At 32.8% G+C, this 26,441-nt stretch overlaps 1 protein-coding gene across 1 annotated transcript; it reads left to right on the top strand.

The window, feature by feature from the left end:
* The first annotated feature begins 22,945 nt into the window (after window positions 1-22,945).
* On the top strand, window positions 22,946-26,001 carry LOC129311923 (uncharacterized). The gene is made up of 4 exons (XM_054954427.1): window positions 22,946-23,027; window positions 24,253-24,401; window positions 24,511-24,801; window positions 25,136-26,001. The coding sequence occupies exons 2-4, from the start codon at window positions 24,282-24,284 to the stop codon at window positions 25,766-25,768; spliced, it is 1,044 nt and encodes a 347-aa protein (XP_054810402.1). The 5' UTR covers window positions 22,946-23,027; window positions 24,253-24,281; the 3' UTR covers window positions 25,769-26,001.
* The last annotated feature ends 440 nt before the right edge of the window (window positions 26,002-26,441 follow it).

Genomic DNA, 26,441 nt, shown 5'->3' with positions numbered 1-26,441 from the left:
ATAACTCTAATTTAAAGAGTTAGAAAGTCTTAAATCTATAATTCATATTAACACTAATTTAAGATTTATGCCTCATTTAACTTTTCAAATTCTTTTCTAAAATTCTCATACCCTAATAAACTATTTTTAAGCCTCAAATCACTTCTAGTATCACAATTTCATCCTTCTATATTCTAAAAATTCATCCAAAAATAAATTAAAAATTTCAAAATTATCCTGAAGCCTCAAATCACCTTTCTATAACCTCAAAAATACATATTCATACTTAAATAAATATTTAATAATCAGAAGTTCATCCCTACATCTCAGATTCAACATAAATTCAATCATATAGATCTAGAGTTTAACTCAAAAATTCTTAAACATGAATTTCAACCTCAAGAAAATATTTTTAATATTTATTATATCCCTAAAAACTTCAACCTATATTTTTAATCCATCATATCATCAGATTAATTATCCTATAAAAAATTCTAATCAAAGTATTTGCTCTATTCTACAAAATAATCATATCACTAGAAAGCTAATACTATTTAGAAAATAACTATAAAATTAATTTTGTAATTAAATAATTTTTTAAATGCTAATCTAAACAAGAAAGTTGGAGCATACTTGAAGAAAAAGAAAATAATCTCCCCTTACGAGAACACGCCAAGTAACGTGAGAGGAAGAGAGAAAAATAATATAAAAATAGGATTGTGGGTCCCACAATTATATTAAAAAAAATATAGGTTTAAATTTAATTATTCAAATTCTTGGGCTAAAAATTATAATTTCCTCCAAATTGCATCTTAGCCCTTCATGCTTCCTAATGCACATACCCCTTCCTTTGTATATAAGAAGGCACCTCTTCTCTTTCCATATCTAACCAATGTGGGACTTAGAAACAATAACATTTCACCTTTTTTTTTGTTCCTTCCACCTCCTCTCTCTGTTTTTTTTACTAACACACATACATAAAAAAATTATTTATATATTCTAAATTTTAAAATTATATCTTAACTAAATTTTTCTTATGTGGTTTAAAATTTAAATTTTTTTAATTCATAATTAAATGCCTAACCATAATATTATTTCTGAATAACCTCAAATAATATAAATTCTTATTATTATTATTATTTTTTTAATCCTCAATAAAACCTAATTCCACAATTTCTTTATTATCTAAAAATCAGGATGTTACACTAATTGATATTATATCCAACACAAGATCATAACATTTTTAGTCATAATCAATATTCAAAATGCTTGATAATATTTTGAAGAGCACCTCACAATCAATTTCAATTAAATTCTTCTGACCATCAAACCTTCTACTTTCCTTCAAAGCCCTAATTGTTATTTAAAGAATGAATTTGTCATTTAAAAATTTTAAAGTTTATAAAATTTAAATTTAGACAATCTATACTAAAATTGAAAGGCTGGCTTGACTCAACCCTGCAATGTCACTCAACTCTACCCACCAAATCATTTGTTAGGCATTTTCAAATAATAGTTTAAAAGGTTAGATTCTCATTACTGCCAGTCATATGTGGGCTTCGAGCCCATTCCAATTAATGTTTTTTGTCATCATTTCAAACATTTTCTATTGATTAAGGGCCAAAAAATGTTTCCCTTGTTTTTTTTTTGTGCAAAAGGATTTTTTTCAAATTAATTTTTTGTAATTTGTAATCTTACAAAATGATAATATTATCACTGATTAGTTGTTGGGCATATTATGTCTCCAGCTAAAACGTATGGAATCTCAATTTTATATTTTATTATGTGTCAAATATAGTAAAGAATAAAAAGACAAAAGTACCTACCAAATGATCAATTAGGAGCATCTGGTAGCAAGAACAATGGCAAAAATATATATAATATTATTTAAGTTGGTGCAAAAGTAACCAATCATTCAAATGTCTTAAATGTCTAATAATTTTCTTTGTGAAATGTTGAGCGCATGCCACTTGTTATTATTGACCACTTTGACTTGCCAGTTGTCATCATCTTTCCCTTTCTTTATATTTGCCCTTTCTGATGGAATGTTCACATGCAAACCAAAATGACACTGTTAACCTCTAGAAGTTCATGTTATTTTATCACATTTTCCTTAGATTCTAATCCGTTTTAGTTCAATTGTATATGTTTTTATTGCCCAAATTAGAAAAATGTGCATTTTGTTTTGGGCTTGTGTTCTTGGCTTTAATTTGATATTTTTAACCTAATTTCATGTTATTTTGATTAGAAGCGTTTCTGGAGCTTTGTGGATATTTTTGGAAGGTGTTTGGATGAAGAAATCAAGAGCTAATTGAATGATTTTCGTTAGCTGTAAAAACAGTGCAAAACTGTCAAAGTCGTCCCAAAGTCGTAACTTTCGTTCGCGACTTTCACCGCTGTCAGAAAAACGCTGCGTCTCATTTATCAGAAATTAGTTGGTTATGATACATATAAGCTGAGAGCTCGACCCAGAACGCATTCTTCAGACTTTTAGACACCTTTGGAGCTTGGTTGTGCTAGGGTTTGGGCATTGGAAGAGTTGGGATCAAGAGATTGAAGCTTTGAAGACATTTGGAGCTCATTTTCTTCGGTTTTTCTATTCCTCTTCCCTTTCCTCTCTTGTAATCTGAAATGGGTCCACTTATTTTGTATATTTGTAGCTTGTGGATGATTATGAGTAGCTAAACCCTTTGTTCTAGGATTATTTGGAACCCTTGTATGGATTAACACCATATTTCTCCTCTTTTTTATGATTAATGATATATATGTGTTTATTTTACTCTTTCCTTAATGCTTCTACTTGATTGGCCACAATTTAGATGTTGGGTTCACTTAATTGATGCTTGAGAGGGCTAGGTTGAGTGTAGAACTTGGGTAAAATTGTGTAAGAACTTGATATTTGCATGTTGAATGGATGGTTTTGCTAGTAAGATAGAGATATACTTGCTAGCCTTGCATAGCCACATTAGGGTTGGTGTTTAAAATTGAGTTTTATTAATTGTAACAAGAGATTGGGCAATTAATTTAACTAAACACTTGTTCATGACTTGAGAGAGCTTGTCCAAGTATTTTTAGAACCCTAGGTTAGCACTTATTTTCATTAAAAGCATTTATGAGAGGAGGTAATTTTGGTGTTATGAAATGCAAGGGGGATAAATAATCCTAGGTCCTAAATTGTGTTTGAAGTTTGTGAATCAATTCCTTTTCTTTATTTTCTAGAGTTAATTTCATTTGCAAAACCATTTCACCTAACTTTGTATAGCTCAACTTGATCAAATTTACTTAGTCTTTTGCTTGATCATTGTTTTTGAACAAATCCTCGAGGGAACGATACTTTACTTTCATTATATTACTTGTTATGACCCGTGCATTTGCGGTGAGCAACAAGTTTTTGGCGCCGTTGCCGGGGAATTGCTTTTAAAATATTGTGGTCAACCTTAGACTAGTAATATTAGATTTCGCTTGAGCTTTGTAGATATTAGTTCTAGATTTTTATTTTGTCTTTGTTCAGTGTTTTTGTTTTAGTTTAATACTTCTTGGGTTGTTTCTTCTTCAGGTACCCATTTGGCATATGCAAGTCATAGGCCTAGAAGGATTGGAAGTAATACTTGAAGGATTGACAATCTTTGAAGAAATCGAGTCTCCTAATTCTGAAAGAACTCCTGAATCGGGAAACATGGCAGAAGACCAGTATGACACCTCCTCAGTCAATGACTTTGCTAACCGGAATTTAAGGGGTACTCAATCTTGTATTCGAATGTCGAAATTTCAAGCACATACTTTCTGAATCCATCTTCGAAGGCCATGGTTGATTCTATCACAAATGGGGGATATCGAAATGTGCCTGTCAATGAAGTTTTTTGCCTCTTAGACCAATTGTCTGCGAATAACACTCAAAACACGGATAGAAGGAATATATCAATGGTGACTAGTGCTAAAGATGATTCCTCTTCCCAGATTGTATCCATCTTGAATGCAATGAACAAGCGTTTTGATGTGTTGGAATCTCAAATGCAAAGGGGAAATTCTCATAATGTGCATGCTGTCCAAGCCATTCCAATTGTGTGCAATCAATGCAATGATATGCACATGCCCAATCAATGTCCTTTTTATATGACCACTGAGTCTGTCAACTATATGGGCAAGTTTCAAAACCCTCACAACAACCCTTACTCTCAAACATACAACTCAGGATGGAGGAATCATCCTAATTTTTCATGGAGTCAAGGAAATTCTTCAAATCAACCTTCATCCTCTAATGTCAAGCCACTTCACCCTCCGGGTTTTCAAGCTCCACCAAAGCTAATGCCGGTTAAAGAAGAGGAGTCTAGAATGGAAAAGATACTAGCACAAATCTTGAGTAATCAAGAGTCTGCAAGAGTTGAAACTAAGGCAACTCTTAATCTTTATGATACCACAATCAAGAACCTCGAAGTGCAAATGGGGCAATTAGCTTCACAAATGAATGCTATGTCAAGAAGTAATCTCCCTAGTGACACCATTCCAAATCCTAAAAGGGATGGTAAGGAGGAGTGTAAAGCCATCACTTTGAAAAGTGAGATGCAATTACCCGAAGTTGATATGCCAAGTGCAAGTGGTGTGAGTAGTGGTGCTACTAAGGTGATTGTTGATAATGAAGTGATTAATGAAGAAATTGTGGTTGAAGAGTGTGATAACTCGAAGAATGACTAAGAAGAGAAAAAGATTGAAGATCAAGCCAAAAAGGTTGGTGATGAGAAAAAGCAACTAGAGGCCAAGCTAAAATATATGCCTCCACCACCTTTTCCTCAAAGGCTTAGGAAGCAACAAGAAGATGGCCAATTCAAAAAGTTTCTTGATATGTTCAAGCAATTGCATATCAACATTCCTTTTGTGGAAGCTTTGGAGCAAATGCCCAAATATGCTAAATTCATGAAAGATGTGCTCTCTAAAAAGAGAAGGTTCAATGAGTTTGAGACGGTTGCTCTAATAAAGAGTTGTACGGATATCATTAAGCAACTACCTCAAAAGTTGAAGGATCCCGATAGCTTCTCAATTCCGTGTCATATTGGGAATAAATTTTTGGGTAAGGCATTATGTGATCTTGGAGCTAGTATCAATCTTATGCCTCTCTCTATTTTTAATAAATTGGAGTTGGGTGAAGCTAGACCAACAACCGTGGCTTTGCAATTAGCGGATAGAAGCTTGGCTTATCCACGTGGTGTTATTGAAGATGTTCTTGTAAAAGTGGATAAATTCATTTTTCCGGTTGATTTCATTGTCCTTGATTGTGAGGTGGATCGTGATATTCCTATTATCTTAGGAAGACCATTCTTAACAACTGCTAGAACCTTGATTGATGTTGAAAAAGGTGAGCTTACTATGAGGGTGGATGATGAGCAAGTCACTTTTAACATGCACAAGTTGATGAAATCTCCCAAAGATCTTGAGCAATGCTTCTTTGTTGATATGCTTGATCAAGTTGCACAAGAAGAATTCAATAAGGCAATTCCTAATGATTTTTTAGAAGCCTTGTTACTAGGAGCTCAATTAAAGACTCAAGATGGAGAAGAGTGTATGGCTATCATGAATGCATCACCGGTTTATCCTAGAAACCGTGTCCAATTTGAATCTCTAGACTTATCTTCTCTTGATAGACCATATTTGAAATCCTCTATTGAAGAGCCACCATATCTTGAGTTGAAGACATTACCTTCTCATCTTCGATATGTCTATTTAGAAGCCAACAACACTTTGCCAGTGATTATTGCTGCGGACTTGAATGAACAACAAGAAGAGCAACTTGTGGAAGTCTTGAAAGCTCACAAGAGAGCTATTGGGTGGACTATTGCCGACATAAAGGGTATTAGCCCTTCAATTTGCATGCATAAGATTTTTCTTGAAGACAATCATAAAACTTCTGTGGAACATCAAAGAAGGTTGAATCCTATCATGAAGGAAGTTGTGAAAAAGGAGATCTTAAAATGGCTTGAGGCGGGCATTGTCTATCCTATTTCTGACAGCTCTTGGGTGAGCCCAGTTCAATGCGTTCCAAAAAAAGGAGGCATGACTGTAGTGGCTAACACCCACAATGAGCTAATTCCTACTCGCACTGTCACTGGGTGGAGAGTATGCATGGATTACCGGAAGCTAAATGCGGCCACTAGGAAAGATCACTTTTCTCTTCCCTTTATCGACCAAATGCTTGACAAATTAGCTGGAAGGGAATTCTTTTGCTTCCTTGATGGGTATTCGGGCTATAACCAAATTGCCATAGCTCCAGAGGATCAAGAAAAAATGACATTTACTTGTCCTTATGGAACTTTTGCTTTCAAGCGCATGCCTTTTGGGTTATGTAATGCACCGGCCACTTTTCAAAAATGTATGATGGCAATTTTCTCTGATATGATTGAGCAAACTATGGAAGTCTTCATGGATGACTTCACGGTTTTTGGGGATTCATATGAGGAATGTTTGATCAACTTGGCCAATGTGTTGAAAAGATGTGAAGAGACCAACTTGGTCTTGAATTGGGAAAAATGCCACTTCATGGTTAAGGAGGGCATAGTTCTTGGCCATAGAGTCTCCAAAAATGGCTTGGAGGTAGATAGAGCCAAAATTTCGGTGATTGAGCAACTTCCTCCACCTACTAATGTTAAGGGTGTGAGGAGTTTTCTTGGTCATGCGGGATTTTATCGCTGCTTCATTAAAGACTTCTCCAAAATAGTCAAGCCTCTTTGCACTCTTCTTGAGAAAGATGTTGAATTTAAATTTGATGATTCATGCTTGAAAGCATTTGAAGAGTTGAAGAAAAGACTTGTGTCTACGCCTATCATGATAGCTCCTGATTGGAGTTTGCCTTTCATTGTGATGTGTGATGCTAGTGACTTTGCTGTGGGTGCTATGCTTGGCCAAAAGAAAGAAAAAGTACTTCACCCAATTTACTATGCTAGCAGAACACTTGATGATGCTCAAGAAAACTACACCACAACTGAGAAAGAGCTTCTTGTAGTGGTGTTTGCTTTTACCAAGTTTAGATCGTATCTTGTGGGTACTAAGGTGACAGTTTACACTGACCATTCAGCTTTGAAGTACCTATTCAGCAAGAAGGAGTTTAAAGCAAGGTTAATTCGATGGGTACTACTTCTACAAGAATTTGACTTGGAGATTATTGATAGGAAGGGTACTGAGAATCAAGTGGCGGACCATCTTTCTAGGTTGAGTACTGATGCTCAACTTAAATGTAATGTTGTTATTGATGAAGCTTTTCCTGATGAGCAACTCTTTAAGGTTGACAATATTCAAACACCGTGGTATGCGGACATTGTCAACTATTTTGTTTGTGGCATCTTGCCCTTTGATTTGAAGTTTCATCAAAAGAAGAAGTTTCTCCATGATGCTAAGTTGTCTTTTTGGGAAAAACCCTATCTGTTTCGCCAATGTGCTGATTAAATGATTAGAAAGTGTGTTCCTGAGTGTGAGCAACAAGAAATTCTAAGATGTTGCCATTCTTCTGACTATGGAGGCCACTTTGGGGGTGACAAGATAGCATCTAAAATCTTGCAAAGTGGTTTCTATTGGCCCTCTTTATTCAAGGATGCATATGACTTTGTTTTAAAGTGTGATAGGTGCCAAAGGATGGGTAATATCTCTAGAAGGAATGAAATGCCACTCAACAACATGCTTGAAGTAGAACTATTTGACGTGTGGGGCATAGACTTAATGGGACCATTTCCCATGTCTTTCAACAATCAATATATCCTTGTGGCTGTAGACTATGTCTCAAAATGGGTCGAAGCGGCGGCATTTCCCACTAATAATGCTAAAGTGGTGCTCAAGTTCTTGAAGAAGCATATTTTCACCCGTTTTGGAGCACCAAGAGCCATTGTGAGTGATGGTGGTACTCATTTTTGCAACAACCAATTTCAATCTCTCTTGAAGAAATATGGTGTCAAGTACAAGGTTGCACTTGCTTACCATCCTCAAACTAATGGGCAAGCTGAGATCTCTAATCGGGAAATCAAGAAGATACTTGAGAAGACGGTAAGAGTGGCAAGAAAAGATTGGTCCACCAAACTTGACGATGCATTGTGGGCTTATCGAACGGCTTACAAAACTCCTATCGGCATGTCTCCATACCAGTTAGTTTTTGGGAAAGCATGTCATCTACCCGTAGAGCTAGAACATGGTGCTTATTGGGCTGTCCAAAAGCTCAACTTTGATTTTAAAGCCGTGGGTGAAAAGAGACTTCTCCAACTAAATGAACTTGATGAATTTCGATTAAATGCCTATGAGAATGCTAGGCAATACAAGGAGAAGACAAAGAGATGGCATGACAAGAAAATTTTATGCAAAGCATTTGAGCCAGGCCAAAAAGTACTCTTGTATAACTCTAGATTGAGATTATTTCCTGGCAAACTCAAATCTAGATGGTCGGGACCATTCAATGTGGTCCAAGCATTCCCTCATGGTGCTATTGAGCTAGAGAGTAATGAAGGAGAAAGATTTAAAGTCAATGGACAATGAGTGAAGCATTACTGGGGTGGTGAGGTAGACCGTGAAGCAATTACCTTGCCCTTATCTGATGCCTTTTGAAGGAGAGAAGAGTCAGGCTGAATGACTATAAAACAAACGCTACTTGGGAGGCAACCCAAGCTCTAAACCTTATCTTTTAATTTTTCTTTTGTAGATTAGTTATTTTGGTGAAGTTATGTGTGATCTTGTCTCTTTTGTAGGTTAACAAGAAGATATGAGGAAGTATAAGCCTTTGGAGAAGCAAGAAATGTGCCTAAAGAACAAAAGAGCACAAAAAGAAGGAAAATTTCAGGGAAGTCAAGCTATTTAAGTTGTTTTTATGCTTATAAACTTGTCTTGGTAATTATTTTGAGCTTATTGAAGTAAATGCAATTTTTTGTGGTTTGATTCTCATGAAAAATGGTTCTTTTTGGGGGTTGATTGCATTTAAATTGAAGGAAATTGTGTATGGTTGATGAATGATGGTTAGAGATTGATTTTGGAGTGAATTGAGTGCTTGGAAGAGGTTTTAAAGGGTGAATAAATCAGATTTTTGAAAACAGAGTGCTGCAGAATTTTGCTGTCAAGAAAGTTCTGACACAAGTCATGACTTTGAGCTCACGACTTTGAGATTCCAGAGAAGGTCAAAGTCGTGACTTTCATTTCAGTCTTAAATCCAAAGTCACGACTTTCATCTCCTCTGGACCTGTTTTAAAAAAAAATTTTGATTTTTTTTATAATATTAATAATATTAATATATATAATATTAATATATATATATATATATATTTTCTTTTCTGTCCTTTTCTTTTCTTTCCCTTTTGTGTTATGTTTTTTTTATTATTTAAAAATAATATTAATATATATATATTTATATAGATAAAAAAAAATTTCCCTTCTTCTTCTTATCCTTCCAGTTCTGCAGCTCTCTTTAAAAAAAAAACATATTCTCCCTCTCTTTTCCATTCCAGCGTCTGTAGCTGGTTCCAAAAAAAAATTTGGGTTCAATATTTAAAAAGAATAAAAAAAATAAAACAATAAAAAAAAGAAAAAAAAACCCTCAGCTTTCCTTAATGTTGCTCACTCGCTCGAAACTGTCTCTCATCTCCCTCTACCGCCCTCTGTACTGTGATTCAAATCACCATCGTTCTCCTGCTCCTCCACTAGCAGAAGCTCTGGCATCTCGTTTCTATCTTCCAGCTTCGTTCTCCATACCACCGTCTGCGTCTTCCACTTCCTCTTCGCCATTCGCCCAAGATTTCACCACTGAAGCTCGCTTCACTGTTCACCGTAACTCCATAGTCGTTGCCGCTGTCTCTGCACCGAGATCCTCAGCTTCATTCTCAAGTGGTGGAGCTACAAGTGCTCTCTCTCCCCTTAATGAGCTTCAATCTTAGCTCTTCCCGGGTCATTGCTGTCAACCATTTTCGTCCAAACGCTTAGAAGCATTTATCATTAACCATTCGCTTAAGCTTTTGCTGTCACGCTGTTAGTATCTGATCTGTGATGCCTCCATAACTCATCTCCATAGTGCCATTACTAGATCCACAAGTTGAAATCTCAAGCCATTTAGCTACAGGTGATCCTCATCATCCTTCTCCCTTATCTCTTCGTTCTTATCATCATCTCCCCTTACTTTTGCTAAAAATGATGAGCTCCAGCTATCTCCTTCTCTGTCGCTTTTCATTTCATCATTTGCTCAGAGTAGCATTTTATTTGAAGTTGGTTTAGTCTCAGTCATCTCCTTTCTCCATCGAGCTGTTTCAAGACTCAAGAACCTTGAATTTCATCATTGCCCAGCTGCTGTAATGCGTATTTTGCTGTAAAAAAAAACTCATTTCATTTCTGAGTATTGCTTTGATTTATGCTTCTGCTGGATTTGAAATTGCTCACCTATTCCTTGTTGTAGAACTGACTTGTCATGTTCTTAACTAACTATCATAATTTGTTATTTCTCTGGGCTCTGAGGTACACTTTCTTGCCAAATTTTGTGCGTTCATTGAAAATATTTGGTTTGCTTACAATATGGATGGAAGTTTCATATCTTAGCTAGCTTCGAATGATTGCAAAGACAGGCACTGACTAATATTGTGCATGCGTATTGGATATATTTGTGATGAGTTCCTAATGCTGACTGTGACAATTCTCTACTATGAATTAAACTCTCATTTGTAATGTGCTGTCTGTCCTTAAGGCTAAGCAATCAGCTATTGTGGGATTTTGCTCATCAATGGTTGAACTTTCTTGATTTGAACAAAATAGGGTGCTCTAAATTGGGTTTATATTCTCTAGTTTTCATTGGTTTAAGCCTAATCCCTTTGCTATTGCTGCCATTTTTTTTATTGCCCATTGCTTGCAGTTTATTTTCAATATTCTGATGTTCTGGCTGGCTATTTGAGAATTAAGGACTTGTATATATGAAAATTTTGTTGATGCTCTCTTTGGTAACACATTTTGCTAAAATATTTGTTTTCTTACCTCTAGGTAGCTTGAGGTTTTGACAATGGGATCTAAAAAGTTGCTGTGGGATTAATTTTTAATTTCAACAATTATGCAAATTGCTGATTGCATTGTTTGATTAGGAAAATATGTTGGTTTAAATGACACCTTGATTTTGTCACTGTATATTTGTCCTTGAGGATAAGAATGGATAATGTTGGCATATTTGTACAAGTTGAATTTGGTAAGCATGAATGAGCTATATTTCTTTAGTTGAATGCTCTCATTATGAAACTTGAGCTTATGATTGTGACTTGGGCTCAACACTCACTGTCATGCTTCTTGATTCTGGACTTGGCTTTGCTCTTCATGTTTTAAATTCTTAGTTCAAATCTGTTATGTGGAAGCTAGACCTTGTTTAAACCTGTTATGTAAAGTGCCATTTTGTGCTAGCTTCATTTAATCATGTTTGCTTTAAGTTTGAACCTTTGTTCTTCCTTATACTGGCTGTTGCTCATTGGTATTTCATTGAGTGCTTTCTTGCAGGCCATGGGTAAGAAAAGTGTCCCTCTTTCTAAAAAAGCCAAGGTCATTGAGGTTGGTGAAAGTTCTAAGGGATCGGGATGGGATAAAACCCGATTTGCCACTGCTGCGATTCAAGACTATTTTGAGCAAAATTTGAAGGAGAGAAAAATAATTCAAGAAAGACCTTTCCCTTTGAGATGGTCTGAGCAATTCTACAATGATTTGCATGATGTGTATCATGCCACTAGCCTCATCCGTGAACAGAGCCATGCCTCTCAGCCACTTGTGGAAGCTTTCTATGCCTACGCTGCTTGCAAGGATACCTTGCGATGTAAGGTACGGGGCAAATGGGTAGAAATCACTGAGGACACATTTCAAAAGGTGTACAACCTTTCTCCCATAGAAGAGTGCCAATATACTGTCTACAAGAATGATAGAACTCAATTGCCATTTGATGATGTAGTCCGAGTGCTATGCCTTTCTGACAAAAATATTTGGCAATATGACACCCATGGCAATCCCAAGAGTATTCTACGCTGTAATCTGAACAGGACAACTCGTATTTGGTGGCACTTCTTGGCATCTAATGTGATCCCAGTGACCCATATGAGCGATGTGACTGTTGATTAAGCTGCCCTGTTATATACCTTGAGGATGAGGCAACCTGTTGACTTTCCAAAAATCATGTTTGAGTATATGCGAAAGTTGCCTAGAAGCAGATATCGCAAGCAGCCATTTGGGTTCTCACACTTGATCACTCAAGTATGCTTAGAGAAGAAGGTTCCCACTTATCCGAAAGATCTTATGCTCCCTCCTTTGCCCAAGTTCAATTATAAAGAAATTCGATGTGCTGAGGGACCAAGAGGAAATCAAGCTGCGGATGGTAGGAGGCATATTGATCCACCTCATGTTGAGCCTACACTGAGCAACCTCATAGCACTCATCCAGAACATGCATGAGGGCCTCCAGCGCCAGCTGGATCGGATTGACTTTAGGCTCCACCACATTGAGCTATTCTTGCACTAGAGATTTCAAATGGACTTGCCCGAGGAAGAAGAGGCGACCAATACTGATGTTGGCCAAGACTCGGACACTCACGCTGACTAGCTTCACCCTTCCTTACTTTACTGCCTTTTATTTCTGTTTTTAATTCTAATTAGCTGTTGATTAGTTCTTTTTGGGTAAATATGGTTAGCCATAATCTTCTGATATCTTTTATGCAGGGCTAACTTTGATCTTTTTGTAGCTAATATGTGATACCTTGACTAATCTCTTGCAACTAATTACTCTATGATAACTTGTGTACATGCTGGTGTAGTTAGTTGTATTTTTTTGATTGCCTGTGAATATATCTCAATTATACTGTTACAGGTTTCTAGATTTTTGTGCCTCTCATGCACCTTCTTTTTGGTTGTTAAGTTGCATGAGAGAGAGCCCTCATTTTACCCTTTTGACAGTGCGGACACTGTTCAATTTAAGTTTGGGGGTGAGGGTATTATTTTGGTTAATTTGACATGAACTTCAATTTTGAAACTTAGCTATTTATTGTTCCTCTCTTTTAAAATTTGAGCTAGATTAAGAAATTATTTGTTGAATAGAATGTGTGATCCAATGATAGAATATTGCTTAAACTGTATGTTTTATAGGAAGTTGTGATAAATATTTTGGCATGCTTGATTTGCAGGGTTAAGGCTTGCTTTCTAATAATTTTGTGAATTTTTCTTTTGCACTTTTGAACCAGACAATGATTTGAATGCCTCTATTAGGAAATTATGTGGCAAGTTTATGTGCATTTTCTCTCTCAATTGAGAAACTCTAGAACCTATCTTGGAATCTCTTGAGGCATTTTAATCACTTTGCATGATATTAAAATATGATTTGGGCATTCTTTCAATTGCGTTTGAGCCTTTCAAGCCCACCTATTGCATCATTTCCACTTGAACCCCTTTTGAGCCTGGAATTGAAAATATTATGTATTTTCTTTTTAAAACTTTCATTAGACCCTAGCCTCTATAATTTGAAAAACCATGAACTACCTTACTCTTGAGATAAGTGATAAAAAAATTTTTGTGTGCTAGTAGGGAAGTTTGTTTTAGTTGTTCAAGGAGGTGTTGTTATTGTAAATTTGGGTGTGAGGAATGGAAATGAAATTTGGAATTCTACTAATTGCGCTCCTAAAAAAAAAAAGAAAAAAAATATATAGAAATATACATAAAAAAAAGAGAGTTTCAATATCAATAAATTTGGAGTACAAGGAATGATATTTGGGATAAGTTTGGGGGAAAGTATTTGGCTAGCAAGAATGGAATGGTTGGCTTCTCATTGTCATTTATCTCAAGTTCTTTGAATTCTATTTATCCTTTCATCTCAATAAGCCCAAAACCTTTGGCCACGCTACAAGCTTACAAAGTCCCATTGATTTTGAATTATGTGAAGTGATCTTTTAGTGGAGAGAGAAGAAGAGTTTAGGCATATGAAGTCTTGATATTGAGCTTGTTCTATGCATATTAAGTTGTTACATTTTGACTTGATATTTGCAGGAAAATCGTTCTCTGGTCTCACACACACACATTTCTAAATTGTTGGAAAGCATGATCTTAATTTGTGAATTGGGCATTCCTTTATATTTCACTGCTATCCTCTTTAACATATATTTGGAGCAACTAGTGAGGATATTTTCATGCATGCTTAGTAGATGAATAATTAGTCAATCTAGTTATTTTATTACTTGTTTTACTCGAGGACGAGTAAAAATCTAAGTTTGGGGGTGTGTTAAACTCTAGAAGTTCATGTTATTTTATCACATTTTCCTTAGATTCTAATCCGTTTTAGTTCAATTGTATATGTTTTTATTGCCCAAATTAGAAAAATGTGCATTTTGTTTTGGGCTTATGTTCTTGGCCTTAATTTGATATTTTTAGCCTAATTTCATGTTATTTTGATTAGAAGCGTTTCTGGAGTTTTGTGGATATTTTTAGAAGGTGTTTGGATGAAGAAATCAAGAGCTAATTGAATGATTTACGTTAGCTGTAAAAACAGTGCAAAACTGTCAAAGTCGTCCCAAAGTCGTAACTTTCGTTCGCGACTTTCACCGCTGTCAGAAAAATGCTGCGTCTCATTTATCAGAAATTAGTTGGTTATGATACATATAAGCTGAGAGCTCGACCCAGAACGCATTCTTCAGACTTTTAGACACCTTTAGAGCTTGGTTGTGCTAGGGTTTAGGCATTGGAAGAGTTGGGATCAAGAGATTGAAGCTTTGAAGACATTGGAGCTCATTTTCTTCGGTTTTTCTATTCCTCTTCCCTTTCCTCTCTTGTAATCTGAAATGGGTCCACTTATTTTGTATATTTGTAGCTTGTGGATGATTATGAGTAGCTAAACCCTTTGTTCTAGGATTATTTGGAACCCTTGTATGGATTAACACCATATTTCTCCTCTCTTTTTATGATTAATGATATATATGTGTTTATTTTACTCTTTCCTTAATGCTTCTACTTGATTGGCCACCATTTAGATATTGGGTTCACTTAATTGATGCTTGAGAGGGCTAGGTTGAGTGTAGAACTTGAGTAAAATTGTGTAAGAACTTGATATTTGCATGTTGAATGGATGGTTTTGCTAGTAAGATAGAGATATACTTGCTAGCCTTGCATAGCCACATTAGGGTTGGTGTTTAAAATTGAGTTTTATTAATTGTAACAAGAGATTGGGCAATTAATTTAACTAAACACTTGTTCATGACTTGAGAGAGCTTGTCCAAGTATTTTTAGAACCCTAGGTTAGCACTTATTTTCATTAAAAGCATTTATGAGAGGAGGTAATTTTGATGTTATGAAATGCAAGGGGGATAAATAATCCTAGGTCCTAAATTGTGTTTGAAGTTTGTGAATCAATTCCTTTTCTTTATTTTCTAGAGTTAATTTCATTTGCAAAACCATTTCACCTAACTTTGTATAGCTCAACTTGATCAAATTTACTTAGTATTTTGCTTGATCATTGTTTTTGAACAAATCCTCGAGGGAACGATACTTTACTTTCATTATATTACTTGCTACGACCCGTGCACTTGCGGTGAGCAACAGACACCTCCAATGATCATCACCATTTAGGCAATAAAACTTGAAGCTAAAATCATTAAATTTAAAGATATACCTCCCTCCACTACTCACACATACATCATGCTTATTTGTTGTCTGGTTTGTCGAACTCAACATAAACCCTCTTCCCACCACCTCTCCAATCCCTCCTTCCACATTTTCCATCCTTATCACCTTGCTGCCTCTACAATTATACTTCACATACTTTAACTTCTCTTCCTCATCATCTATTATCAATCCTAACATCAACCTCATTTTGTTCCCTTCAAAACACCTTACTTTGTTCTCCATCCCTTCAGGCAATAATGATGTGTCACAGTTGAAGAACAATAACACCTCTTTCTAGTTCAACACAAAACAAAACTCGAAGCCAATAGCAAGGTTGTTGGAGGGATAAAGACAATTGGTGGAATTGAAAATTGGAAAGTTAGGGAGTGATTGGGGTAGAAAATTTCATCGATGATGTAGAAAGTATTGGAGAGATTGAGCATGGGGAATCCATTGGAAGCACAAACAAGGTCTAAACCAGGGAATCCATAAGAGGAGTCTTGTTTATCTACGATATGGAATGGGTAGCTTATGGTGGGGCCATCTCCATAGGATTTAGGTTCACAAACTTGGAACTTTGGATTGACAAAACAGAGGTTGACTTTAATGAGAATAGAGAAGATGATGATGATGGAAAAGGCAATTGCTAGCTTCATTATCATAGTCAATCATCATTAGCGGTGATGAAGGGATTTGTGAAGGTTATGTGACTTCACTGGTGTTTATTTCATACCACCCTCTATATACGCAATGGTCAAAATCAATCTTGACAAGTGGCAAGTGTGCTTAGCATTTAATAGTGAAAATTAATGGACATTTAAGTTATTTAATAGTTTAGTCATTTTTACACCAACTTAAGTAATGGTATAAGTATTTTTATTATTTTTCTCACTTTAGGTTAATGAATGCTCATGGCCAACCACTTGGGGGGTGTTTTTACCTCTCAACCACTCAAACTCTTTAGTTACATCAGTTAATGCCTTAAACCTTAAACATGGATGATTTTTTTTTTTAGTTGTGAAGCATTCTAAAAATTTATACATTTCATTACATATGTTGATCTCTTGGTTGAACAAGTTATATTTATAATCTCCGACATATATACACCAGAGACGACATCCCAATTATCCATTGATTGTCAATTTAAATACTAGTATCTAATTGGCAACAAAGTGTTTTTATGATGTGATGAAGAAGTTGTCATGCATGCTAATACATACATATTTCCAGCTCATTATCTTCTTTAAATACCTTACAATTGTTATAGCCATCTATGTTAGATCCCTTGAGCCCGTGAAGTTGCTAAGAATTTTCTCAATTTTTTTAATGCGTAAATACATTATCTCCTTCTCTCTATATCTCTTAAGCTATATATATATATATATATATATATAAAATGCTTGATTAAATTATATTTAGGCATTGTCAGGACCAATTTAAAATAACTCTCCCAAAAACACTTTTTGCATTCACATATACTTAAACTTGAGACCTCATGTTTGCACAATCATGATACATTTGATTGGAATTAACACCTATTGAAAATAATCAATCATCAATATATATAGTAAAGCAGAATATTAAAATACTGTGGATCCACAGTATTTTGAATAATGTGTTTTAATATTTTTTATTTTTTATTTTAATTTAATTCAAATAAATAGATCACAGATATTTTGTTAAAAAAATATAGACACAGGATCTATAATAATAAAAAAAAGTGGGTTTGACTTGCCATTTTAAAAAGTGAGGTCAATGCAGGACACATAATTTACTTAATAAAATTTATTTACAGACGATGAAAAGTTTTTGTTATATAGATTTTCATTTGTAAGTGTAAAAAATTAGACGAGACATACAAAAAAAAGAATAGGTTTTTTTTGTTAACATTCTTAAAGATCATGTGAGATTCATAGTAAAAATCTATGATGGATAATAAAAATAATAAGTATTAAATATATATAATAAAATTACAAATTTTATTTAGAGAGTATAAAAAATAAGTAGGTAATCTCATGAGTTTTACTTTGAAATTTAATTTACTTAAAATAAAAAAATTATAAATTAAATTAATTTACTCAAAAAAATATAAATAAAATAATTTTTTACTTTTAATTTTATATGCATAAGATAATAAAATATAGAAAAAATATAAAACTAAGCAACGAATTAATTTTGTATGTAGATGATAATAAAATGTAGAATAATATCATTTAATTTTAATTTTAAATTTAAAAGAATAAATCATTTAAATGTTTTGAGAGTAATTTGAATGATTTTTAAATAACACTTACTCTTCTTAATTCTATTTATAGGATAGATAGAGAATTTTTTTTTGTCCTATTTATAAGTCTTATTATTAAATTTTCATAACAATTTTTTTCTTTTAACCTCAATTAAATATTAAAAAGAGAAAATTTATTGTTAAAGCATATATATTAAATAGAGGCAAAGTTGAGAATTCATTAAATTTTTAAATAAAATTAATGAGTTTTAAAATTTTTCTTAATTCAAACGAAATATGTAAAAAATGACTTGTAAATAGAATTAAAAAAATATATTTAAAAAGAAACTACAATAAAAACTTGTGTAAAGTTAAAAGATCAAAGAAATGCTTAAGCCTGTTTTTAAAATAAAGAAGAGATATATGAAATTAAGATAAAATATAGAAGAGGGAAAAATAGAAATTGTTTCTTAAGTTTTAAAGAAAAGTGAGTTTATGTGAGATCCATGGTAAAAAAAAACCATTAAATAAAAAAAATCTGGGGTGAAAATAGAACTCATAATTTAATTAATAAAATTTATTTACACATGGAGAATTTTTTTCTATATATATTTTTATTTGTAAATTTTAAAAATTTATTTTAAAAACCATGCACAATTCATAGTAAAAATTGGCGCTTGATGTAAGATTCTTAGTAAAATTCATATATAAGTGTTAGATACTCAGAAAAAAAAAATATTTAGAGAAAGTATAAAAAAATTCATAGATAACCTAATGAGTTTTATTTTGAATTTTAATTTACTCAAAACAAAAAAATTATTCAAATTATAAATAAAATAATTTATTATTTTAAATTTTATATGTATAAGATAATAAATTGTAAAATAAGATATAAATCTAAGTAACAAATTATAAAATAAAACATTTTATTGTTAAAATTAGAGGATAACACATGTCCTAGAATAATAAATTATTCTTTATATTTTTAAATTCACAGAGTGACAAATTTTTTAGTTATCTGTTTAAAAATAAAACAAATTGTTGTATATATTTTTAATAAAGGTGGGTATATGTTTGTGTTTTTACCATGTACAAGGATAACAAAAAATTCTAAAATCAAACAAGTTGTCATTTACAAAATTTTATTTTATTTTAAAATAAAAAATTATAGAATAAAATGTGTTTGAATTCAAAATTTATATGAAGAAAACATAGTTTATGATAACAATTTTTTCTATATATTTGTCATTGGCAAGTATGAAAATAAAACAAGCTATCGCTCAATATATGAAAATACATGGGGCAATGAAATTTTAAAAAAATGAATAAGTTAGATTATGCTTTAAGTTGCATGATGTGAGAAATTTTAAAATATATTGATATTGTTTAATATGTATAAGGGCAACACAATACAAAATAGAAATTCTTCATTAAATTTTAAAGAAAAGGGAGCATACATGAGATACGTAGTTAAAAAAGTGGGCAAGGGACATACTATTAAAGAAAACATGGGGTGAATATGGAACCCATAATTTAATTAATAAAATTTATTTACTTATGGAGAAATTTGTTTGCTATTTATATATTTATTTGTAAATTTTAAAATTTTAGATAAGGTGAAGAAAACAAAATAAGATTTTTATAGTTTAAAAGACCATGTATGATTCACAGTAAAAAATTAATGGTAAATATAATATTCTTAATAAAAATAATATATACTCCCTCCATTTAAAAATGTAAGATATTTTTAATTGAATCTCATCCTCAATAAAGTAGTCATCTACTTTTAAATTAATCTTATCTTTTCATATTTATTTCTATTAAACATTCTATAATAAATATAAATTCACTATTAATAGAGGCACTTTTATAAAAAAGATAATGATTACATCTCAAAGGACTAAAAATGCCTTATATTTTTTAACATCTAACTCCTCAAAAAATGCCTTACATTTTTTAATGGAGGGAGTAGGTTTTAGAAAAGTAATAAAATTTAAAAATTTGTCTAGAGAAAGTATAAAAAGTACATGTGTAACTTGGCGGATTGTATTTCAAAATTTAATTTACTCAAAATAATAAATAATAAGTAAAATAATTTATTACTTTGAAAAAATATATATAGGATAATAAATTGTAGAGTAATATATAAAGCTATGTGCCAAATTATAAAATGACATATTCCATCGTTTAAATTAGAGGATAACACATGTTCTAGAATAATAAATTATTCTTTATATTTTAAAATTCACAGAGTGACCAATTTTTAAGTTATTTGTTCAAAAATAAAATAATTTGTTGTATATATTTTTTGACATAGACGAGTACACTATTATTTTACTATGCACAAGAATAAAAAAAATTCTAAAATAAAGTAAGTTTTTATTTATAAAATTAAAATTTACTTAAAAATAAAGCATTATAAAATAAAACATCTGTAACTTCAAACTTTTTTATGAGAATAACAAATTTTTCTTTATATTTTCATTCCCATGAAATAATATATCATACAATAGTTTATATGAGAATAAAATAAGTTGTCTTTCAACCCATGTAAATATATTGGGCAATAAAATTTTTAAAAAATAATAAGTTATTTTATATTTCAAGGTATCAAAGGTGGGAAATTTTAAAATCTATTGATATTTTTTTAATATATACTCTCTCTAGTTTTTATTGTAATATACTTTCAATTGTTTTACGTATCTTAAAAAATTTATTTTTTTAATATCATAAAAAAATTATATGTACTTCTTTTTTCATCATTGACTTTTAATAATAATACAACTATAAGTAACCTAATGAGTTTTATTTTGAAATTTAATTTATTCAAAATAATAATTATAAATAAAATAATTTATTATTTTTAAATTTTATATGTTTAAAATAATAAATTGTAGAATAAAATATAAATTTAAGTGTTTTAAAAGTAATTTAAAATTATTTTATTAAAATTATAAATAAAAATAAAAATAAATTATATTGAACAATCTATCTTTTATTATATTAAATTCATATTTCATTAAGTTTTTTTACATGCATGATTGAAATTTTATTTTAGCAAACTTATATATAATAGAAAAGAAGCCTCTACAATAAAGATAAAATAGAAAGGGAGGACAATATATTTTATTTTAAATTACAAATACTCTAAAATTATTTTTAAATTTTTATAATTACTTTATTTTTATATTTTATATATTAAAATATTTTTGTGTATTGCATGGGGATTAAATTTAGTTACTATATATGAATTTAGAGACACCATATTCAGACCACATGCATAATCCTTAAAAAAGAAAAAGAAAAAGAAACGCAGCTTGTTATATATGATTTTTTTTTTCTAACCACCTACAAATGATAATCTAGTGCAGCTTGGTACGTACACATGACTACTAAGTTATAATGACCCTAGAATAATTAGCCTATCAATGCATTGTTGTTTGGAAATGCAGGAAATATTCCACTGATTGTCCAGTACAGGCGAACTTGTTGGCCCTTGCATCGCACCTGCAGTCTTATAACTATTTAAAATAAAAATAAAACAACAGATAAAAATTAAAATATAAATTGTGGCGCAAGACAAGTGGCCCGAGGGATTGAAAACTTATTTAATTATTATTTCATTTTATTATCTTTCAAGTAAAAATTTACTTAAAGGTGCAATTTAATCAAAATTAAATAAAAAATACATCCATTTCACCACATATCAATTCAGTAGCACTTAATATTTTATTATATGATACAGTGTTTGCCAGTCAGTAAAAATACAATGCCGGACTTTCAAATATTTATTTTTTCTTTATTAAGCTGGTAAGAATATATTCTCTATAAACAAATATTACATGAATTTGACATTGTCAAGTTATTCAACTCTGGCTCAGATTTAATTTCCTGTGCTGGCACATACATAATTTTTATACAATAATTAAATTTTTACGTGTCGAATCAAAAGTAAATTAATTTAGGTATGGCTAACCTAGTGAACCTCAAAATTGGCTATTTGCGCGATGATTGGTTACAATAAAACGTTGGGGAAAAAACCCCAAAAGCTAAAAATTTTAAATAATACGATCTGAATTTAACAAGGATAAGTAGATTATTTTTAAACATACTTAATATCAAAGTTAAACATGGTATCATGCACCATTCAATTAAGGACAAAATAAAATTTAAAAAAAAGAGAGAGAAAAAAATGAGTGAAAGATGAAAAAACAGGAGATAAAAAAAAGAAAGAAAAAGAGAAGAAGAAAAAAAAACCTGAGGCATTTGAGAATACAAAAATACAGGTTTCAGGCAAGAAAATGAAAAAATAAGAAAAGAAAACTATTAAAGGAAATATTGGTGATAAAAAAGATAAAGAATTCCAACATCTAATAATTAAAAAAATGAACTAAGGATATATAAAAGTTTATGGTGTGTATAATCAAATGGTTTAAGTTATTTCGGTGAAATAGATTATAATCTACCCTTAAACATATTTAGTATCAAAGTTTAACACGCCGCATTTAGATATATAGAATAATGCACAACACATTCTACAACAGTGCATTGAACTAACTAACTTGTAATTTTGGTGCAGTTCACTCTTTGTCCAATATTGAACCAAGTTTTTAAGTACATGTATCTCATTCTTTATAGTTTTATAAATTGGTTAACGTGCAATAAAAATTGGATGAACCAGCAATGAACATACATCCCACTATTCATCAATACACATACATGAATCACTTTGTAACATTTAATTTTCTTTCTGGACCAATTAATATTTTATTGAATTAGAATATACAATCCACTAATGAAATTTCTTTGAACCAACAAACGGCTTCATAGATTTTTCATATTATAATTTTTTTTAGAAAATGACACCATATAAATTTCAAATTAATTGGTTGACAAAATTAATATTAAAATTAATACAAAAATTGTGACGAAGTAAAAAAATAATATCATAATTATGATATAATACAATATTTGAATAATCAGGGTTTGATCTCAAACGGTTCTTAAAAGTCACGCCCTCGTGGAAATACAATTATTTTTTTAAAAAAAAATACTGTATTCGAGATTACAAATAGTGTAATTTAAATATTTAATATTGGGACCAACATGAAGGTTTTAACTCTATACTTTTCCAATGAGCAAATTCTGGTTCGCGGGTGTTCACGTGTCTGTGGCAGCCACACGTCTTCCCTTCTCTCAACCATGCCACAACGGCTCCGGTACGCTCTCCTTAACCAATTGCCTCCAATTCTCGATTTTCCGCAGCTTTCTTGTCTTAATTCTACTGATTTGATGGTAGACTAGCTGTTTGAAACGAATAGAGTTTTAGGCTGCCATTGATCTAGCTTCCAGATTTCAATAGATTTTTTTGGTTTTTTTGGAATCTTGCCTTGTTAAATTTGCTACACACGCATTACAGTAAGGATCGATTTTTTCCACCCCTGAACGACTTGTGTCTTGAAAGTTGAAATTCTATTTCCCCCTCTCCCCGGGTCTTCAAATGGATTGTTGGACACTATTCTGAAAGTGCAAGGACTTTTCGTCCATTTCCTATGACATAATCATTTTACTGATTCTTGCATGTAGACATTTGTCTTTTCAAATGCATTGCCATGCAAACACTTTGGAATTTAATGGCTGTTTTTTTTTTTTTTTTATGGTTCCTTGTGTTTTTTCCCCTTTTTGATTCACCATCGGTACTCTAGCTCCAGTCAACGGTTGAGCTGCGCGTCCTGCCTCTTGACATCGTTAATTGCGACTTGGAAGTGGGAACTACTCATTATCTTTTGGATCACTTTTTTTAATGCATATTTTACTCGTAAAAGCATTTTATGATCGTGTGCCGATAGCTTTTCATGAACACAATGCGCTTCGTTTTCTGTACAAAAGAGGTGGTTGGTAACCATAAATTTCTGTGCTGTTTTGAGGGCAATGATTGATGCATTGAAACTAATCAATCTATCATATTCGACTATTCATCAAGAAGTTTTTACTACCTTCACAGCGCTTCATGATCGCAAGTGGGGAAAACTGGTTTAACACTCATGCTAACTCAGATCCACAAACTCGCTGCAAAATTGTGAATCCGTGAAATTGTATGTGTTACTCATGATAAGAATGCATATATTTTAATGGTTATCTCCTGACATGTGTAAACTCGAGACAAATTTATGAGTACAATTCAACCCCCCTTCCAACCAGTAGAAGAAGAGAAAAGAGCTTATTTAAAACTCTCAAGTTTGACAGCCTTATTTTTTACTTTGTTACTAAATTGTTTTTCAATTTGGTTCCTTCATAGTTGCTTGATTTTACACGGAATACTGATTTATGTGATTTTTTTATTCTTGGCATTGGTAATATATTGTAGTTTTTATATGATGTTGTTTTCTTCTACATTAAAGATTAAAGATGCTGGGCTTATCTTCATTTCCCCCCTTGTTTCAGGAAGTAACTGCTTTTGACAAGAGAAGACAATGGACTTCTTATTTAAGGGAATGGCCGAGGATAGATCTGAGTGCCCCTTTGATGTAAAAGACATCCAAAAATGCCCATTTTTGAGGAACATCAATAAAGCCACAAGCTTCCCCTTTCCTGTGAGTTACTTATCTTCATGCCATTTCTACCAATCTATATATATAATAATACTTAAATTTCAATTTGTGTCACAATCTTTTAGCTAATGGTTTCTATTCTCATGTTTAGGTGCGCAGAGCCCATGGTCCTATATTTGAGGATTGTCCCAATTTTGACTTGGCATTTAAGCTCTTTCATGGAAAAGATGGGGTCATTCCCCTTACTGAGAGATCTAACTTTCACAATGATAACAAAGAGCCTGATCCCCTGCCTCCTTTCAATCCTTTAGCAGCAAAAGCTGCTACCATAAGTCTTTCGGCCTTCGGTCCAGGTGGTCCTTTCAGTTTTGGTAATTTTTCTGACAAGTGGAAGAAGCAAAAGAAGGCTGATTCGTCAAACAAAAGGGAGCCTTCACCTCATGTAAGTATTTTTTTTTTTTTTAATCTGGTTATTTTACTTCTAACAAGCAGTTCAGCAAATAGAACTCTAAAGTGATATGCAAGAGAAAAATTTCACCTGTCTTCTTTTCATAAGCACCAATCCTTGCAAGATGTTTGCTAATTATTTTTATTTATGTCCATTTGATTAGCAATGATATTGCTGTCAGGTTTGTGGTTCATAGGGCAAGGTTTCAACGTACTTCTTGAAATCCTTTATTTTTTATTGCCAATCAAGCATGAATTAATTCAATTTACTTTGGAGATATGGCAAAAACTTATATAGCTTTTACTTTGCCCTGCTGAGCATCATCCAGAAAGAAGATTTGTCAGAGCATGAGGCGCTTGGAAATGAATGGTTACAAAAGGGCAATTGCCCAATCGCCAAATCTTATAGAGCTGTAAGTAATGTCCTCCCCCTTGTTGCCTCAGCTTTCCGGCCACCACCTGGCATGAAGCTTAAATGCCCGCCAGCAGTTGTTGCTGCAAGGGCGGCTCTTGCTCGCACAGCCTTTGTTAAAAGCTTGCGTCCTCAGCCACTTCCTGCAAAAATGCTTGCCATTGCAGCACTGGGGATGGCAGTTAATGTCCCCTTGGGTGTATGGAGGGAACATACGACAAAGTTCTCTGTGTCATGGTTTGCTGCGGTGCATGCAGCTGTTCCCTTCATAGCCATGCTTCGGAAGTCAGTCCTGATGCCTAAATCAGCAATGGCATTGACAATCGGAGCTTCTATCCTCGGGCAGGTTATTGGCTCGAGAGCCGAGCGCATTAGGCTGAAGGCAGCAGCCAAAGAAGAAAGAGGGAAAACTGAGACCACCATTAAAATGGCAAGCTATAATCATCTCAGTGATACTAGGGGTAATCTCTGTGCTGCAGAAGGGATGGTGATCCGCTCACTTCAAGTGAAGGATGCTGGTCCCACTTCAGCTGCCAGTGTCTGTTGTTGAACTCCCTGTGACCCTCGAAGAGAAAATCCAAAGTATCTTGAATGATATGATCATGATAACCTGAGATGGTGATGTAATAAAAGATTATAAGGAACTATCCATGTGTTAATGAGAACGGCTTTACATTCTCGCAGGTAGTTATTCCATGCGAAAGGTATCTGGGTATATCTTTGGTATGCTGGATCTTAATATATTTTAATACTGAATGAATTCTTATGGAAGCTTGCATGTCTTGCCCTGATCTAGACCTTGAGAATTGGCCCAAGGCATAGCATTGAAAAGTTGCTTGTGCTTAAATTTCAAGCAACTTGTTAATGTTAAAAGGTGCGCACTGTAAGCAACTACTTGAAGTTGTCCGTATTCTTGAATAATTTAGATTATCTATACCAAATAAATACACGGCCGGTAATTGGATGGAGATATATTGAAAGTGGGAAGTCAAACAAATTTCATGCGTTTTACATTGAAAGTTCTTTTAGGTCAAAAGGCCTCTTTCAATACCCTTGCAGGTCCATTTTAGTTCTAAAATCTTTTCAGCAGCAAACTTGGTCCTTAAAGCAGATCCAGAGAAAATAAAGGCTTTATGCATTTGGACTATTTTGTTGGGACTGTATTCACACTTGGACACTCTCGTCACTTTATAGGGTGATATTCATTTCCCCTCAAATGATAT

The sequence above is a fragment of the Prosopis cineraria genome, unplaced genomic scaffold (genome assembly GCF_029017545.1).
Source record: "Prosopis cineraria cultivar Desert tree isolate PC_DT_omini unplaced genomic scaffold, ASM2901754v1 PC5, whole genome shotgun sequence".
NCBI classification, from domain to species: domain Eukaryota; kingdom Viridiplantae; phylum Streptophyta; class Magnoliopsida; order Fabales; family Fabaceae; genus Prosopis; species Prosopis cineraria.
This window is presented reverse-complemented; position numbering and strand designations above follow the sequence as displayed.

Coding starts and splice junctions, on each gene's coding strand:
- LOC129311923 (XM_054954427.1), top strand. CDS start 24,282: ATGGACTTCTTATTTAAGGGAATGGCCGAGGATAGATCTGAGTGCCCC. Junction 24,402..24,510: donor CCACAAGCTTCCCCTTTCCT/GTGAGTTACTTA, acceptor TCTCATGTTTAG/GTGCGCAGAGCCCATGGTCC. Junction 24,802..25,135: donor AAAGGGAGCCTTCACCTCAT/GTAAGTATTTTT, acceptor AGCATCATCCAG/AAAGAAGATTTGTCAGAGCA.